Source organism: Onychostruthus taczanowskii, unplaced genomic scaffold, assembly GCF_017590055.1.
Source record: "Onychostruthus taczanowskii isolate IOZ18803 unplaced genomic scaffold, ASM1759005v1 scaffold123, whole genome shotgun sequence".
Taxonomy (NCBI): Eukaryota; Metazoa; Chordata; class Aves; order Passeriformes; family Passeridae; genus Onychostruthus; species Onychostruthus taczanowskii.
Genome location: NW_024498385.1, coordinates 484189 through 503885, shown reverse-complemented (window position 1 = coordinate 503885; position 19697 = coordinate 484189). Strand labels below are relative to the sequence as shown.

The window sequence follows — 19697 nt, the reverse complement described above, 5'->3', positions numbered from 1 at the left end:
ACTCCAGTGATGGGAGTCACTCCACCACATCTTAATAAATGAGTTCTAAAAGCTCTAAAACTAATCATATAAAACCTCTGAAATAAATTATATTAAAACTCTGAGAGCTAAGCAATGCATACAGTTTGTCCTGTGTGTTTCTCATACTGTGCTGATGTACTGCTCCAGAAGCATAATAAACTGAAATCCTGTTGGTACCCTTTTCCTTGTACATTTCAGTTTACAGCTCTCCTGATCAGTCCAACCAGCTTGCACCTCAGAACACATTTTCCCAAATTTACCTTTGGTTGCTCCGACGAACATAGTTATCCCCATCAACAGGTTTGCGGTATGTTGTAAGTGCTTCATTAAGTTGTTCTTCAATCAATTCAACATATTTTAAGTTATATTCCTGTAAGAAAGCAGAGGAGGGTTGACACAGTTTATTTAGTGGTTTATGGTGTTATAGCACGTGACTTTATAAGGAAGAAATAATTGGGGAAGGCTCCTTAAGAAAGACTGAATTTTTTTATGATCTGAAGGTGAGGCTCAAGAAAATGAATACACTTCACACATATAATGAGTTTGCAAGTCAACAATTCAACAACTGATTTCATAATTATTTCAGGGAACCTGTTAAAAAAAGGAAGAAAAATACTTCACATCTGACACACTCAATTTCAACAGATGCATTTAAGTACTCCTTGGGAAGTGACACTTAAACAACTAAAAAAGTTGCCAACAGGAATCAGACCAATGTCTTACAATCAACTACAAAACCAAAATAACATATGAAGAGTTTTATTCAAGTTATGACAATAATGAATTTTTATTAATGCTCTTGTGTTCCTCTTTACTTCCCAACAGCATCAGCCAATTCTGTCTTCATGAGCTCTAGGTCTAACTTTAATTACCAGAGGTAACAGGTATATTGAAAAGCAGCATTACTTTGCACACTTCTCTAGATAACGACCTTCCACAACAACCTATTTTAGAAGATCACTACACTCCTAAAATATTTGCTGAAACACCAAAATTATATAAAGGTCTTCGTAAATCAAAATCACGTATGTACAGAAAAGCTATGGAACTGTAACTCTCTGTCAACCTTTACCAGCAAAAACATTATGTCACTGATGCAATAAATGCATTTGCACAAGCTTTACAGGTACATCAAAAGGCAAGTATTTTTAAGAATCTCTGTTCTAAATCTGCGTATTTTACACCATTCCTCCTAACATCTGGCAAACAGTTTCTTCTTAGCATTACCTTTTGCCACTTTTCCATCTGTTTTGTTACATAACCTCTTTCATTTAGATATGAAAACCCCTTTGGGATGGACAGAAACCTGTAAAAAAAAATTAAAAAATCACAGTTAACACTGTAATTTAAACAACTCCCAGAACCTGAATTTGTTTCCACAATGTGAAACCAAACAGCATATTCAACATTTACCTTAGGAGTAGAAGTAAACCCTTGTCTCCAAGATGAGAAAGAGCTGGTTTCATTTGGATAAGGGCATGAAGATTGGCCTAAAATAATTAAGAACACAAAGAGTATTTGACCACAATTATAATTCTGAAAACTGCAATAACTACAACACACTGCCTGCAATGAAACAGCAAGTTTTTCACAAGTATCAAATGCTAACTTAATCCTATTATTACCAATTTTAGCTATCTTCTGTCATTAAATATAAATTACTTATAATGAATAGCGTAATGAATAAAGTAAGTGGCAATTCATATTTAAATACAGGCATAATCCAGAAGCCTATGTTTTCTTGTAAGTAATATTGCAGTCATTTCATCAAAGGGGTCTTATAAACTATTTAAAGTCCATCAATGACAATTCAAAAAGGAAACCATCAGTACTTACTTGCCTGTTTGTACTTTGCTACTAGGGAAGGGGGTGGGGAAGATCTTAAGAGCAGCATACCAAAAAGAGGTTAAAAAGAGAATGGATGCTCACCTTGTCTTCACATGCCTCATCTAGAATATCAAGTGCCTCAGAAGAAATAGTTTTATTTTTATCATGTAACTGGGTCACCAGTAACTCAATCCCCCAGTTGCTGAAGAACTCTACATTAGCTCTCAGCAACACTCTTAAGTGTTTTGTTGCGTACAACCTGCAGCTCTGTAAAGTAAGGAAAATGTTTTCTTGAATGGAAGAAAATAACTAACACAGTTAATGATATATAACTTCTAAAAATACCTTTCAATTACTGCATTTTGCAGCAAGCAACTATGAAGCACACCTTATCTATTAAAATTACAGTTTATCAGAGAGCTATTTATATCTTAGCAAATGGGAAAACTGAAATCTAAGATCACAAGTAAATTGGTCATCATAAGTGTCCAATCCTACATCTTTTATTATTGTATCATTATATCTTTTAAAGAGAATTTAGAAGCAAGTAAAAAAATTGTAGTCAATAGGGAGCTTCATCTTTCAATGAGTCACTCCTTCAGCCTCAACTATCTTCACTACTTTCAGACTCCACTCTTTATCCATAAGAATCATCATATCTTTGACAGTGTCAGAGAAATATTCTCAATCTGTCCTCCTCTTCCAGAATACAGTGAGACATTTAAAGCTAGTACCTATATTTTTCTCTCATGTATCTACTCTAGAACACATTCTGTATGTTCAGACAACAGAAACAACTTCATTTGCAGTAATGAACATTCTTTCCTAGCTGCATTTCAACTTAGTTGTCATCTATCTCCCTGACATCAGTGATTGCCTGTCTAACAATGTTACCTTAAAAGTCAAGAGTTTCCTCTCCCAAATCCATGTAACTGTATTTTTTATCCCCATCCACTTTCTTTGATTGAGAACAAATCCCAATGCCTGTTTTTGAACCAACCTCTCATTCCAGCAGCTACAGCATCTACTTCATTCCAACACACTGAGTAACCTCAATCATTATCAGAACAGTGTCTATAGAAGGCTAACATGCTTAGTGCTGCTAGAAATACAGATTTCTGTTTGTGACAGCAATGTCTTCACAATTTATTTAAGATGCCACTGACCTAAACAATTACAATACACTTAGTTATACATATCAAGACTTTAGACCCCATCTGATGTGAGACAAAGTTCTATTTGAAGGACTTAATTTCTTGAGCACAAATACAACAGAGGGTATGAAGTTCACAACATACTCAAAAGCTATGCTTCTAGGAGGTTCATTTCTCTGAATACAAAATTAAGAACCCTTTTCATATGTAACAGCTTAAAAATAAAGTCATACACCTTGACTAATAAAATAAATGTGTAGAGGGCAGTAACAAAGGAATATAAGTTGAACTGAACTTACATCAGTAGCTGCTGTCAGGATTTTAGAAAGGATGACTCTTGCCAATCCATCTCTGCTATAATCCAGACTAGAAACAGTCAGTTTTAACAAGTGATCTTGGTTCTTTAAAGAACAAAGATTAAGAAGACTGGAGGCATGAAAGGGGAGGAGGAAGAAAATAAAATTAGTATTTGAACCCACTTGAACCATCAATAATTTAAACTTAAATACTTTGAATTATACTTTTATTACTATACATGTGATATACAAAGTATATTCTTGTATGAAACTGAGTAACTTTAAATTGTTATAACTATAAAGTCAAATAGGGATGAAATAATGCACTGAACTGCAAGGAGAAAACCTCAAACCAACATCTTTTATAATTGCCCTGTAAAAATTTTGTCAGTATAATTAGTGGTTATAAGCATAAAAACAAATGCTCATGAAGCTCTGTGAACAATTCTTCACTTTAAAACATTGTGTATAAAGCTTGCCATTAAGTTAGCCTATTAACTGTTTAGATTTTATTGTATATTAGGTTTTCTAAAGCCAGTAAAAAGCTTGCTAAAAATCAACAAAATCAACAATAAAAAATAAAAAGGAGTACATTAAAACACTTGCATTTTTACTTCAGGTTTATTACATGCTGATAAACTAGTACTAGTCATCACCCAATTTATTTCCAAAGGAAGCTAAGTTTGTTTGTACCTGAACAAAATTTTGAGCTGCAAAACTTCACTTAAATATACTGAAGTTTTAAGTGCAACATACATCAACATTTCACAAATGTCGCCATTTTTTCATGGTTTTTGTGTTTTTAGTTTTGTTTGTTTTTCTGTTTCCCCACACTGCATCTTTCAGTACCTATATTCCTTCCTGATACTCATCTCTGTCACACAGGTGTGGATAGGAAAAAGTAAACCACTTATCACTTCTGTCTGATTAGTAAAGACAGATTAGGAGACTGTAGGAAAAAAATGGGGACCTTTACTTGCAAACTACACCAAAATAACCTTAAAGTTTTCAGCTTTTCAGATGGTGACCCTCACACAGTTTAAAATTTGCATAGCTACTACACTGCAAGTACAACTCAAACCAAATAAAAGCACTCACCACTGAAAAACATTACATTTTTCAAGCATTTTCACTCCATGAGGGTGACAAGATAAAGTACCAAAAAACAGGAAGTAGTGCTGGCTAAGGGTATTTAGTAACCCATTATTCTGAAGACTACGTTCAGGTTTCATGCCTGATGAAGAGTTGAGCCAAAGTACAATATCTTTAACCAATTCCTCCAGATAACCTTGTCCATCCTAGCAGAGTAAAGAGGAATAGCATCTGTTAGCAACAGAAATGCATTCTTTAATGAAACTCACTATTTTAAATTTCTTAAAATGTGCAAACACAATACAGACACAAAACAGAAATGCAGACTGGAAAACAATTCAGACTAAAGAATAAGTTTCAAGGCAAATAAACGGAGCTAAGCATGGAAACATCTTAAGATTACTTCTCTCTTTCCAGGAAAAGGGCAAAGTATTATTTATTCAATGACATTTTCCTCTGACCTGAGGCACAGAAGTCTTTAGCACAAAAGGAGTTTGAAAAGGAAGGTTATACATAGCATGAATAATAAAAAAAAATTCCTTCAAACTCTAAGCTGCATTTAACAAAGCTGTATTTAATACAACTTCTACATAAACATGGTCATCTTCCTCAATATTTCACATTGTATTTCTTAATTTTAGATTTAACACCCAAAATCTCAGAAGTCTTTACCAAAAACTAAGGTTTTTCCAGGTGGCATTCAACAAGACTATTCATTCTACTTCCAGTCTTATAGCTGAAAACTTCTTACCTCCTCTGATTCAAGAAGAAATTCAGTAAACTGACAACCGACAACAGTGAGCTGCTTTGCCTTGGCATAGTCCAGATCCAGGTTAGCATAGAGCTTACTGCTAGGCTTGTAAAAATACAGCAATCTCCTTACAAACCTACAGAAAGTAAAACAGAATTGCCTATTTTTCAGTATGACAAGGACCGTCTCTCAATACAAAATGATGCTAGAAAAAAATGGGTTATACTTGGTTTCTTGGCAGTAAGTCTTAAAAATTTATTGAAAGAGAAGCAGGTGGCAGTAGTGACTCTATCCAGACACAATTTCAGAGATGCTGCTGTACTGTGCATTACAAAGAGTTTTCTATACCATGGCCTACTAAAAGCAAAGGAACTTAAAATCTCTGTACTCTCAGAAGCTGTATCTTCCTTTTCATTCTCATAATTCATTCTGCTGTAATTTATCCTGTGGCAAGTTTAAAAGACGGTATTATCTAGACTAACAAACACCTTAAAAAAGAAACTTGTGACCTGAGCTTTCTTCAGCTATTATAGTTACTGCTACTGCGAAAAACACATTTGCATGTTCTGACGGGAAAAAGTCTCATTTATTCAGCAACACTATTTCCAAACACCTCACTTAAACATTTCTGAAGCATAACACACTGATTGCTAACACACCTTCAGACTTCTTAAAATCACAGTAAGCAATGTAGCTTGAGTTTTACACCACAGGAGTAAGCCTTTAGCAAAGATCCTCCTCTCACAAGTTCTTCAAAATATAAACACACATTTGTGCTTTAAAATAACACAAAATGTTCTATAAGAAGGCAGATATGCCAGGCATCAAGAAAACTTAATTACACAACTGCACTCTGTAAAAGCTTGAAAAAGCCAGAGTAATCCTCTATGCCTAACTCCAAACACAGGACCAATTACAAAGGAAATTTGAGGGCTTAATTAAGTTTTGTGAACTAAAATGTATTTTATCCTGGGTTACTAGCAATAAATATACAATGACACACAAATTTATACACGTATATATCTATGTGTATGTATATTTAAGCGTGTATGTGTGTTTATCAACATGTGTGCATTCAGTTTTGGTGCCCCTGGGCCCCTCACTGCACCAAGGGGCTGGAGCGTGTCCAGAGAAGGGCAACAGAACTGGGGCAGGGTCTGGAGCACAAGTCCTGTGAGGAGCAGCTGGGGCTGTTTAGCCTGGAGAAAAGGAGGCTCAGGGGACACCTTAGTGCTCTTTACAACACCATGAGAGGAGGTTGTACCCAGGCAGAGGTGGTCTCTCCTCCCAGGTGACAAGTGACAGGATGAGAGAAAAAGGCCTTTGGTTGCCCCAAAGAAGTTTTGATTGGATATTAGGAAAAATTTCTGCACTAAATGAGAGGTCAGGCATTTGAACTACCCAGGGAATTGTCGGAGTCACCATTTCCAGAGGGATTTAAAGGACACATAGACATGGCACTTGGAAACACACTTTAGCAGTAAACAGTTGGACTCAATGATGTTTGAGGTCTTTTTCATGATTCTGTGATCCTGTGTGTATACATACATTGCATGAACTGTATCCCTATGAAATTAAGGAATCTTTAAGAAAATTACTGGATTTTCACTTTTACAACTGTAAGATCATCACAACAACACTAACATTAAAAAAGATCCATTTATAGAAGGAGAAATAAATGTAATTTACACTTGAAAAACGAAGCGGCAGAATTTTTTTATCATCAGCAGTGAAACAGAAGAGATTTGGGGCTTAGCTACTTATAATTAAACAGGAGCAACAGCATTTTAAAGCCATTAAGCTCCCAATTCTGCAGAAAGGATCAATGAATTATAGAAGCTTCACACCAATTCAATTCTAGACTTTCCCAATTTATTCAGAGTTAAATCACTGAGGCACTGAACAATGCTTGAGTGCAGCACAAAACCATGGAACAGGAACACTGTCCCACACAGGTAGGTTGAGAAGTGCGTGCTGGTTTCACAGTCAGAACTGCAGACACTGCTTTAGAGAACCAATGTCATAAATCACCATATTTGGAAAATAATCCTTTACCCTAAAGTACAGACAGGCAATTAACATTTCAGGAAAACGCAGAAAAAAAACAAATGAACAATTGAATCATGGTTATGACAACAACAGAACTACTGCTTATGCTGTAAATATGTCATAAAATGAATATTTTTTGACAGGTTTTTGATAAAAATTTAAAGCAGAGCCTTTCAGCATATATTCTATCTTTTGGGTTTTCCCCCAGTTCAGGACGTAGCTTTTCATGCCCACAAGCACCGACCTATTCTTCAAAATCATGTAATCTATTTCTGAAACACATGCTAGAAGGCATATCCAAAAACTAATTAGTAACACTATGACCACACAGGCACAGAAGTAATAAATGTGTCTTAGTGACAACAGACATGAAAGGAGCCAGGGCTGTACTGGAGGCTTTTTGTTTGGTTGGTTTTTTTTCCAAATTACACATGTTGCTCCTCCCATTAACAGCAACTAGAAATAATTTCCTCTTCTTTATTGATGAAAGCTGTAGTTAAAAGCCTGTACAACTATGGACTTAACTCTGTAAAAATTTTCCGAGCTCTGACCTAAAACATTTCTGACTGATATATCAAGCAGTAACATTTCTAAGGTTTAAATTAATTAAATTTAGTATTTGCAAAGGCGGAATGATTCCTAAGGGACTAAATATATAAAGTACCTGTGCACAGAGAAGAAGCTTCAACACCTGTTTATTTAAAGCAAATACTGCAACTCAATTATCCAAATTTACACCTTAACAACTTCTTATCTATAGATTAGGTTTTAGAAACATGATACATCTAGGGAATATTTTACTGCAGTACTAAAAACTGGTTTTCCGAATTTATTTCTTCAAAGGAAGTCTACATAATTTTTACATACCTGTGCAACTGCTCATCTTTGTAGTTCCTTAGATTTATATTTGGCCACTAGAAAAAACAGCAAATACAGCATTATATGAAACTTGTACATCTGTCCTTCATTAGTCAGTAAAATTCGTTAACTCTATCAGTTGTATTTACTTAATAATTAGAAAGCTTTATTGCACCTAATGTTACATCTTAAAGACATGATTTTATTAAAAAGCCCACACTGCCTGCTTCAAGAATTGTTCAGTTTTTTTCTAGAGAAGGACAGGGAATGTTGGTCACATGCTATATGTACAAGACAATAGTTCTAATGAAAAAACAAAACAAAACAAAAACAAACTATGAGAAGCTGATAAAAAATGATTTTGCTTAGTTTCTTTTCTGCAAGTAACAAAAAATTTGATATGCATAACAGGGAAATAATTTTTGGCTGCTGTTTTGAATATTCATCACATTTGGCTTAAAAGTAATCATTACTCTGTTACAGATCACTTAAATGCTGCTTATTAAAATGGTATTTAAACTCCCTTGTTCATACTTTTTAAGATATGTTAAGAAGGACCACATGAGAAATAACATTCTCTTTAGGACCTCTTCTTTCTTTCCATTACATTTTCCTCTGTTTTTACAGCCATCTGTTGTCTCTATGGTTTCAGATTTCTTTCTGTTGCTACTAGTGAGTATCTTCTTGTCAGGAATGCAAAAAAAGTGAATCAAACATTCTTCTTTCCTATTTCCAGTTGGTATTCCAGTATTAAGACACAGACGGCACTAGTTAACAATTAGTAAAATTGACCGCACCATGTAACAGTGCCAGATACAGACAAGGCTGACACTTTTGCCGCTCTTTTAGCAGCTTAGACAGCAAGCTGAGCAAATGAAAAAGGCAGTAAGGCACCACCTGAGCTGCACACAATGAGGTGGTTAGAGAGCTGATGCTCCACAGATACAAGGCTGCAACAGACAAGCAGGAGATGAGCAGCCAAATGAGGTAACAAATTTCAGACACTGGAATCTGGATCCTGCTCATTAGGGGACTAAAGACAACCACTCTGGTAACATTATCTCAGTTTATGCTGGTGTTACACAAGAACAGAAATGGTTAAAAGTAAGCCAGAAAACACACACACTTCTAATTCAGAAAGGAGTTCCCAGTTTTCAGACATTAGGAACTTTTTGACAAGACACTAGAAAATACACTGCTGGGGAGGTTTGAGATGGCAGAGAAACTGGCTGTTTGACATAAATTTCAGTTAAAAAAACCTCAAAACACGGAGGTCAACTACATAAGGCTTCCACTGTTAAAATACTACACCGACTAACAGTGAGATTCTGAAAAACAGTGTTCTGATAATATCTTTAATTGTGAATCAAAGATAAAAGTATGACTAATAATAGTTATCTAATAACCCAGTAAATTGTATAATGGCAGTAAAAAAGTCTGTAAACAGTGAAATCTGGTGGAGCAAAGCTACTGTCATATACATATTCAGGTCTTTATACCAGACAGATTCTTGCTCTTTCAACTTTATCGGTCCCTGAAAAAAAGGCACAGAAATATTTAGTTTCTTTTCTTTTTCTCAAAAAAAACAACATAGTCTTGATTATGACTGTCACCATTAAGCCTTTTTTGTACTTTCACTACCTTTGTAACAACACCGTAAAGAAGACAGTAAGAGAATGCTACTCAGCTCAACGATGGCTTTGATGCACAGAATGACATCTTGGAACAATTTTGGTTTGAAGATTATATTAAGTATTTAGAAAGTTTTCTTAGTCAAGCAAAATATATTTTCTGCTTACAAAAAGAGGTAGTATCTTAAAATCTGTGCATTAAATATATTTAAGATATATAAATATATTTAAAACAATGCCCATCACCCCATTAGTTATTTCCTTTATGATGTAAAAGAAATTAATTATATAATGAAATCAATGCTACAGAAGTATTTGCATTAGTTCAAAACATTTAATGAAGTTTTCCTACATGGTTCAGTCTAAGCAGCTCAAGTTTGATCTAGAACCCACCTCTTACTATAACCTTCAGCTCACATTATTTAAAAAAATCTGCTATGACTTGAAACATAGCAGTACCCCTCTGCAGTCTGAAGTATTAGCAGCTTTAAAGACAATATACCTAACTCTATAAAGTTGATTTGGTATTTATCTTTAAGATAAATAAAGACATAAAACATTTAATATATGCTTCTTAGGAAAACTGTGAATTTAACTATGCGTTTTTTAACATAGTTTAAGGGTTGTATATAAAGAGACTACAGCAGCACTGACTAAACCCAGGAGATTCTAATTCCCTGAAATAAAACAAATTATTAGATGTACTCTGGAATGCATATTAGAAAGCCAAAGCTCACACGTGAAACAGACTTTTTCTCCAACATATTGTCATGGCCTTTGTAAACTCACCTTCAGAATGGTCCCTATTAAATTCCAATTCCAGTCGAGATTCTCTTTGTGATTGAGAACTTGGCTGTCTCGAAGATTCATGATTAGTGCTTCTTCTGTATCCTGGAACATAGACATGAAAAATTCCAACAGGTTTCCCTGCATCATCTTATTCAATCTTGCCACATGAAATACTTACCGCTCATGTAAAAATCATTAAAAGGGCTGTGTTTCACAGTAATGTGCACTTGAAGGTAAATTGTATGGTTATAGTACTGCATTAAGAATCTAAAAGTAAGAGCTCACAACTGGTTGCAAAAAGCATTAAAAGTCATTGGAATTTTCATTCTGAAATGGAATTTAGTATCCACAAGTACCCACAAGACTAATGAGACAAAAAAATACTACACAGAATCACACAAATGATTCTGAATTACACTGAATGAAGCTTGAGGCGTAGGATACAAGTCTCCACAACACAGGGTCAAATTCAGGTTGGAAAAATTAATTATCATAATACCTTTAAAATAAAGATGTCTTTCTGCACACGGTACTGATCCCTTTTCTGGTGTGTTGAGATTGCTTTTTGAATAATATGATCTAAATGGAGGCTGTAAGGTTTAGGGCCTCTTTTCTTCATCTCGTGGAAACGTTTTAAGCAGTTGAGTGCTGCACTTGCTCGCCTAATAAAAAAAGAAATGTTATAATTAGCATTTGGCAATTGTTATCAGACTAAAGAGGACCACCACCTCCTGAGCAAACAGTTCAAGAGAAAGAGCTGACAAACAATTCTGAAACAAAGAAAATTATTTTCTTGAGACACATTTTTATACATCTATCAGCCTCAGTCTCATATCAAAATCACACAGAAAATTATCTTTTAGAGTTTCTAGCACTGAAGTATTATCCTTACTGGTAGCTTCTCTTCTGCTCTGCAATTACTGGTGTCTGTCACAGTTCAGAGAGGATATTGGAAAGTTTAAAGTTGATTTCCATTGTGAGATATCACAGTAGATCAACATCCTGCAGTGAAGTTGGCAGCTGAGAGTGCTAGCTTCAACTTAGAGTAACAAAGTGTCTCTCATCCATTCTCATCCCCATCCCATCTCCCTGAAAGGGTGGCAGGAGTATCAATAATACACTTCCTTTTCTTATATCTAAACTTGTTTTATATATCTAATCTTGTTTCTGTTTTCTGGGAAAAGACAGGGAGTAACTTGATCGACAGCTGACAAGGATAAAACCAGTTAATTACAAAATAATGGTAGCAGAAAAAAAACCACCTACTGAGCAAATAAAAATACGGAAGTCTAAAAAAGAAGAGTTAAGTCTCTCTTTTTTTCCCCATAAACAAAAATTGTCATAGTGTAGGAGAGTGCTTTTATTTTATTTTCAAACAAATACCTCTGGATTTGGTCACTTATTTAAATTATTTGAATTTAATCTGTAACACAGATTACAGTTTTTCAGACTATAAAACAATGTAGAGTGCTGACCAATGCTAAACTCCTCAAACAAGAAACACTACTTCTAAAAACACACTTTCTTTCAACAGGAATGGGAATTCTTACTACTCTATTAGGTGTGTCCAGAAATGCCAACAAGGACAACAATTCCAGATAATGTATACCTGTCTTCTGCTCTTTATCCTTTCTTTCACCCCACCACTTTCACTATTCACCATGGGAAATATCCTCTCCTGACATTTCAGATATGCCTTTTTTGAAAACTAATGCTGTCATTGCATAGCAAAGTCTTGCACTGACACATAAGAAACCTTCAAAACTAAAAAACAGAAGAGCACTACACTTTCAGGAAGTACTCTACAAGCAGCATTTATCATTTCACACTAGCAGTTTAGAAAAATGCTGTAATTTATCACTGACAACACAATGTGAGACAGAACATTATATTATATATCGGAATACTGACCTGACAAGACAGATCAGAAATGGCAAGAGTCTTTAACAAATACATTTTTACAAGTGAAAGAAACCTCAACACACTCATTTTGTCTTCTACAAAGAAAACCAACTATGAACATAAAGTTGAAGAAATACATCTTAAAGACATGAATTTATAAAATTATTTGACTTCTTCCATTAGGAAGTTTCAATTGTATAAAGTGCAGAGAAGATAGCATTTTGTGACAGAAATTTATGCTTTCAAGTGTAACATATAATTCTTACTGTCTCTTCTCTTTCATGATGTCAAAGGATGCTGCCATATTCATCAATGTTGGTAAGCAATGCAAATGATGGCTATGAGAATGAGGAAGAATTGTGTTTGCCTACAAAAAATCCAACAAAGGACCAGTTAGAATAACTTATCACAAAAATTTCATCCATCTTTTTAGAATCAACATTTCAAGAATCTACGACTTTTCACAAGATTTCCACAAATTTATGACAACAAAATTACATTTTGCTTAATGTCTGAGCATAATTACACATACCGTTTTTAATTTGTGATCCAACAAATCAACCTGAATTGCACTAGAAAATACCTTGAAACAATTTCAGAGTTTTATAATACATAAACAGAGTTTTATAATACATATAATACATAATACATGGAGTTTAAGTTGTAATATACAAAAACTTGGAAAGCATGAGATATGCTTATGTCATGTACATAAAAGTACCGAAAAACCCTAAAATCAGAAATCAAATTAAAGTTGATAATTTCTACTAAAGCATTACTGCACAAAACCCCCGATCTATTCATATAACATTCTACGTTGCTAGACATTTAACTGCTTTTAATAAACATATGTAGGTCTGCAAATATTTTTAGAAACTAAAGAACATGAAGATAGAGATTACTTATATTTCCAAACACTAAATAAACAGGTAAGTATTTTTTTCAGTTTCTGAGAAACAGTAGCCATATCTGATTAACAGATCATCCTTCAGAAAATGAAAAAATGCCTGTGCTTTACAGCATACTCCAGTGTGAATTAACAATCATGCCCATTCAAAAGTATTCAGGAAACCAGAAAAATAGGATATAGTATTATAAAAAATGTAGCACTGGAGTGTTTATGAAAACAGTATCATCACCTCAGTACAAAATTAGTTTAAGAGAGAGAAGATACTCTAAGAGCTGTCTTAGGTCCACTGAAGTGGAATAAAGCTGAAGTTTCCCTGCAGCAGGAGCACAGCACCAAGATGGACGTGCCTGAATGAGCAAAATTGAGTACCAAAAGCACACCAAGCTGAGTATGAAAAAATGTTTATCTGTCTACGCTGTGAGGCAGAAAGCTAAACACACTTGGTCAGAGGCCTACCGACCATCACTCTAAGAAAAGCAAAAATTAGCAATGGTCCTTTTCTCAAGCAGTTACTGATGGGAGCATTTGCAGGGTTCCAGCTTAAAAATACAACTGCTGCTATGCAAGAAAGTGAGAGTCAGACCGACAGACAGCACTTTAAATACTTTCCAAAAAGTCTTCCTATTGAATTATACTGGTTTTGATCTATGAAATGCAGAAGATATAATGTGAAATTAATCCACTATTCAGATGAAAATGACATGTTTCAAACTTGGAATACAAATTAATGCTATAATAGCAAGTATCTATTTACAAGTAGTTACACAGAGTGGTATTTACCATGTGCAGAAGTTCTCCCAAAAGGATAGTTGCTCTGACAGATACATGGTCATCGCTACTTGTGATCACTTCAACCAGACCCTTCAGAAAGCAAAAAAATATTACAACATTCAGTGTATAAATCTTACTTAAACTCTTGCAGGAAAAACATAGCAAGCATGTATTAAAACTGAAAGTCAATAGTTACCTCTAAAAGTCCATTAGTAATAAAAGCAGAAAGCACTAAAGCCAAGTAATTATCCATGAGATCCGGCCTAAAGAGAAAAAAGGTATAAAAACAGTTTAGAAAGTACATTTCTTATTGTTCCAGCAAGAAAACCAGAAATGTTTTGTCCACATTGCCACAAAACAAAACAAGAATGGTTTAGACTAAGTTAAGTTCATTAAATCCTCACCTTGACCTGGCTCGATGGGGTAAAACAGTTTTAGCCTCAGCAGCTACAAAGCCATCAGAAAGTCTCCAGCAGTCTTGAAACCTGCCTGGATCTAGAACAAGAAAATACAGACAATGGTAGTTATAAGCTTCCCTTTTACACTATTATTATAATGGCAGTCAGTATGTAAATAATAATCCTTGCCCGCAAATATTATTTCAGGTAGTTTCAAATTACAGAAAATTTTGTCAGAGGAGACAAAATCTAACAAGTCACCTAATCCACAGTCCTGAACACAGCATGAGTACCCTGAAAGCCAGGACAAAGATTGTATCTAAGTGTCAACAAAAACAGTGAAATTTCCAATTCATAAACATATTAAACATGTTTAAGAGAAAATACCATTAGCACCTAAAATGTTACCAGGTGCATCCATATATAGGAGTAGCAAGTTTGCAACAAAGAATTATTTATTTACTTACAAATCAAAAAAAGCAGACTTCTCTTGGGTTTACAAAAGAGTAATTCTAAAAGTAAAATACTGATTTGGTTTAAATTTAAAGACATGAAAAAGCATGCACTTGCCCTCAAAAAAGCAGAAGTCTAAGGACAATGGGGACAGCTAACAGATAGACTATATTTAGAACTAACAGACTAATAACTTGTCTGTAGTATTCACTAACACATCTACAATTCTGAATATTCCTAACAGTTCAAAGAAGTCTAATCTGCACTGCTGACCTTACAGTCTCTCATGTTAATGCCTAACTATGCTGTTCTTTCATCAAACTTGTAACACTTAACAGGTGATAACGAATTTCAGACAGGACTTCAGAGCACACAATAAATTCAGTGATAAAACAGAGGCAATTAACAATACACAGGAGACAGCAAAGTTTTTCAATTGGTATAGGAGTGTAATAGACAAAAATTTTATGTGACTTGTTTTAAATACTTACCTACACTCAGAAGTGCCTCGATAAATTCTTCTGCAATAACAGGGAGAGGAAGTCGAAATATATCGTAGAGAACTTCAAGCAGACCTCTCTACCAAAGAAAACGTAACACAACAGGAATTTTACAGATTTACAAAACTGTCCCTTTTTTCACTATTAATACTGACCTTAAGATTTCTAAAGTGCTAACACAGGTGCATTTGTTGAAGTGCTTTTTTCACAAACGGAAATAAACTGGAGAAGAGAGGATGGGGCTTTTTTACTTTGGAATTGTCCCTTATTGTCACTGTGAATGCTATAGTAGCTCAGGCTACTTGGATTGCAGATTTTTAGAATAGTTACATCTGGAGCCATCAACTTTGCTCTAGTAAGTTTAATTTGTGAATAAACATTTTTTTTACCTGGAATTCAACTTTGATTATTATGCTTTAATCTTGTGACTGCAGCTACTGTAAATTGGCTTTGATTTGTGACCAGAGTAAAAACTAATTTATGAACTTTTCTCTCCTCTATTTTGTCACATATACATGATGTGCTTCCCAATTTCAGAGGAATTTTGTAACAGAATTACAGATTTGAATTTTGGGGGTTAAATAAACTCAAGAACAGCTGTCTCATAACTGGAGTCTGTGTTTATTTAAACCATTTAATTGCTTAAAAGTTACGAATAACTTAATTAAAATATTAAGTATTATTCCTACATCGGTACTAAATATTCACCACCTACCCGGATTTCCATATTTGGTATACAAAGCACCCCAATAAGAGACTGAATCCCAGAATTTCCAGGTTTGCACAGGCTGATAATACCTAGAAAACATTAAAGGTGTAACAATACTCCCTCATCAACAAATGAAAGGACAATGGACACATTGCTAAATTAGATTTCCAGTTTGAAAACAAGCACACATGAAGAAGAACTACTAATCACAAACATTTTCACAAGGATGAAATTTTCTCCTTCCTAGTCAATAATATTTAACAAAACTTCCTAATCACAAAACTTTATATTCTCATTAAAAGACTGTGCTACTTTTGTCCTTCCTATTGTGAACAGTACTCAAAAGTTACCTGTGAAAACATATGCATGGAAGAAATGACAAAAAGACAAAGCTGTCTCTAATGAGTAGTGCTTAAGCCTGAAAGGTTTTCATCATCTGAGCAGAAATGTAAGATATTTCAATCAAAAGCTGCATCTTAACCTAACAAATTAATTAATTTCCCTTTAGTCTCAGAAGAATTCTAACAACTGTTAGATCTAAGTGCCTGAGTGCAGGAAGATGCAGTAACACACCTATCAGAAACTGTTTTTTGAAAATTTTAAAGTCATCACATGCCTCCTCTTCAAGCATGTGACAACACAAAAGAAACTTGAAAGATATCTGGATATTAAAATTAAGCTTAGCAATCATTTTCAGAACTTAAAAAATAACACAAATAGTGTCACAAAACAGCTTAAGTATAGCCTGGAAAAATTCCACTCAACATTTTGGTAAATGTTTATATTAACTGATTTAAATCTGCAAGACAGTATCTTGGCAAAAAAAAAAAAAAAAAACAAAAAGGCAATCCCTGAGGCAGTACCTTCATCTTACATATTATCATATCACAGAGAAAGGATTTAGTAAAATGAAAAAAAAATCTTTTTTTGATTTAGAAATATCCTCTACATGAAAAATTGCTAACTATGTCCATTTCCAACTTCTCCTCAGCTATGGCAAAAGCAGGTAAAGTATTTGCCAATAGCTGAACACAGACAAAAAGACTTCATTTACAGTGGTAGAACCATCTCAAATATAAGTTCTTATGATATTATGTTATTTTAAATATCCTTTCATGCATTAGATTTCAAGAATGCCCCTCAAGATATAATTTATAAAGCATTTTACACAGGAGGGGAAAAGCTGTGCCTTCTCAGGAGTCCAAGAAAACTACACATTGCATCCTCCGATTTTACAGTATCAAAACACATATTAAGTAGCATTGTAGGAAGGTATTGATAGAAATTAGACATACCAAATGAGACAGATCCTGTGTCATTTACACTAGAAAGTAAAATCACACTTTCAATAATCCAATTTCAAACAAATAAACAAGTCTTACCTGCCCATGATCGAAATGCTGCTACTATTCCCATTTTACTAGCTAGGAATCGTGCTTCTCTGTCCTCTCTGCCATTGAAACAACAAATGTCACAATGCAGGTAATCATTACAAAACAAACAGTACTACAGTATTATTATTGAAAGGTAGTTAACTGAGATAGGGGACAAAATCCAGAGTAAAAGGAATATTTTATTCATGCATATATGTGTACATATGTATTTACACAATGCATATACACACATAAAAGGTTTAGAATTTTTGATTATTGTTACTTTCCTCTTCCAGGGGAGTTTCCACAGGAGGAGAACATAAAAAAAACCGCAGAGGGGTCAGATGAATCACTCTGCACCTCCACTGACACTAAGTCTACAGCAGAGATGTAAAGATTTGGACCTTATTCAGTTACCCAGACCTAAGCATCTAATCCCGCTTCATAATTTAAAAATCCTGAATAATTCAAGTTGTAAGCCACCTCAAGAGATCTCTCTCTTGTCCAAATTACTGCACAAAAAGTTACCTGTTATCAGACTATGTCAGATTATAAAAACATAGAATGGTTTGGGTTGGAAGGCACCTTTAAAAGTCATCATAGTTCAACACCACTGCAAGAACTCAGTAAATGCCTTTACAGTGTCCAGAGCTTTAGGGAGTATACAAGCTTCTGTAATTCAGCTTGGAATACCTCCAAAAAAACTCAAGGCTTTATCCAGCTGGGTGCTAGAAACTCAAGGCAGCAGGACCTCTCTGGACAATATACTCTAACTCTTGACCAGCCTCATATAAAATTATCCCCACTGCCTTACATCAAGTTGAAATCTTTCTTGCTTCAGTTTGTCTTCTGTTGCTGTTTGTCCCTGTTGCTTCTTGTCCTCCCACCTTACACCACCATGAAGGGCCGTGGCTACATCATCTTGAAAGCATTTTCATAGGTAGTAAAAAGACTGCTATTCAGCAGAGGGTCTCCCTCAACCGTCTCCTCTCTAGGCTAAACAAGCCCTTTTAAATCTGAAATGCTTAACAGTATTTTAGAAAACTGCACTCTGGCCTATGATATTCAAGTTTTAGAAATTTAGCATTTGAAAGGAAGTACAGCTCAATTCTAATACTATGAACATAACTGATGGCACAAGTAGCAGTACTAACACTTACTTGAGTTGTCCTTCTGCTGTGTCTGGATTATGCCTGTAGTGAAAATCTGTGTAAGGGGCTAAAATTCGCTAAACAAAAGAAAGACACACATGAAAATACAGTTAAATCACTAGTGCCCTTTCCTCAGTCCCACTCCAAACTGCTATATTATTTCTGCTTCATAAATCTCAGTTTTTTAGCCTAAAACATTTTATCTTTTAGACACTGTGCACTAATACACAGGAAATCTGAGACAAAAGTAGAGCATTCAAATGCGTAATACAGTGTTTAATTTCTGTCACTAAACAAATAAAACTGCACTCACCTCTAATTCTACATCTGCTCGGACATACTGTCGGGTCTTTGGATGATTAATGAGGTGCAAAACTGTAGTTATCAGCGCCTCATTTATTCGGCTTAGCTGACAGTCAATCACATTTTTCAAGATGGTACTTAAACCACCCCGAAGTGCCACCACCTCAGGATTCTGAAGTGCTAGATAAAGGAAAACAAGGAATTTTGGCCAGTGATCTAAGGTAAAACATTTCATGGCATATGACAAAGTTGTCATCTCTAGTATGGGTATCTTATCTGCCCTGAACACTGCTGAGGCACATGTATGGCTTTTAATGGAACTAGCTGACACTAGTAATGAATGATGATTTTGGATTCACTTATCATACACAAAAATACTGGTCACTCAGTTTCCAGTTGAGTAATTTCTCAACTTAACTCCCAACCAAGTTTCCATACAGTAGTTTCTGGATTTTTCCAATAGAGTTTTCATACTTCACTGAACCAACATAGATATAATATTTATACTGAAATAAGAGTAGCATTTTGTTTATTTCTTTAAAACAGAAGCTTTAATCCTGAAAACAAATTACTGAATTATTTCCCACAGATTCATTTTGAAATCCTTCAAAAATTAGCAGCCAAATGAAAGTTTAGGGAGTTAGTATAAACCACTGTCCTGATGATGACAGTATCCACCCCAAAATTTTTTTAATATGAGGATATTTTGTAGTTCTCTGAACACTTCTAAATTTGTCAGCATCTTGTGTATGCAAATCT

General features: G+C 34.7%; 1 protein-coding gene across 3 annotated transcripts in view; it reads right to left on the bottom strand.

Moving 5' to 3' along the window:
- Positions 1–19697, bottom strand: part of RICTOR (RPTOR independent companion of MTOR complex 2) — a 73784-nt gene that overhangs the window by 19808 nt on the left and 34279 nt on the right. For all 3 annotated transcript variants that reach the window (XM_041396001.1, XM_041396002.1, XM_041396003.1), the window contains exons 8-26: positions 18949–19118; positions 18645–18712; positions 17494–17561; positions 16118–16200; positions 15394–15481; positions 14456–14546; positions 14248–14314; positions 14061–14141; positions 12637–12737; positions 10968–11130; positions 10469–10570; positions 8058–8104; positions 5142–5277; positions 4397–4596; positions 3302–3428; positions 1951–2115; positions 1435–1511; positions 1249–1327; positions 282–391 (exon numbers count right to left, since the gene is read on the bottom strand). In XM_041396001.1, the coding sequence (XP_041251935.1) occupies positions 282–391; positions 1249–1327; positions 1435–1511; positions 1951–2115; positions 3302–3428; positions 4397–4596; positions 5142–5277; positions 8058–8104; positions 10469–10570; positions 10968–11130; positions 12637–12737; positions 14061–14141; positions 14248–14314; positions 14456–14546; positions 15394–15481; positions 16118–16200; positions 17494–17561; positions 18645–18712; positions 18949–19118 (2023 nt within the window). The remainder of the gene's footprint in view (positions 1–281; positions 392–1248; positions 1328–1434; positions 1512–1950; positions 2116–3301; positions 3429–4396; positions 4597–5141; positions 5278–8057; positions 8105–10468; positions 10571–10967; positions 11131–12636; positions 12738–14060; positions 14142–14247; positions 14315–14455; positions 14547–15393; positions 15482–16117; positions 16201–17493; positions 17562–18644; positions 18713–18948; positions 19119–19697) is intronic.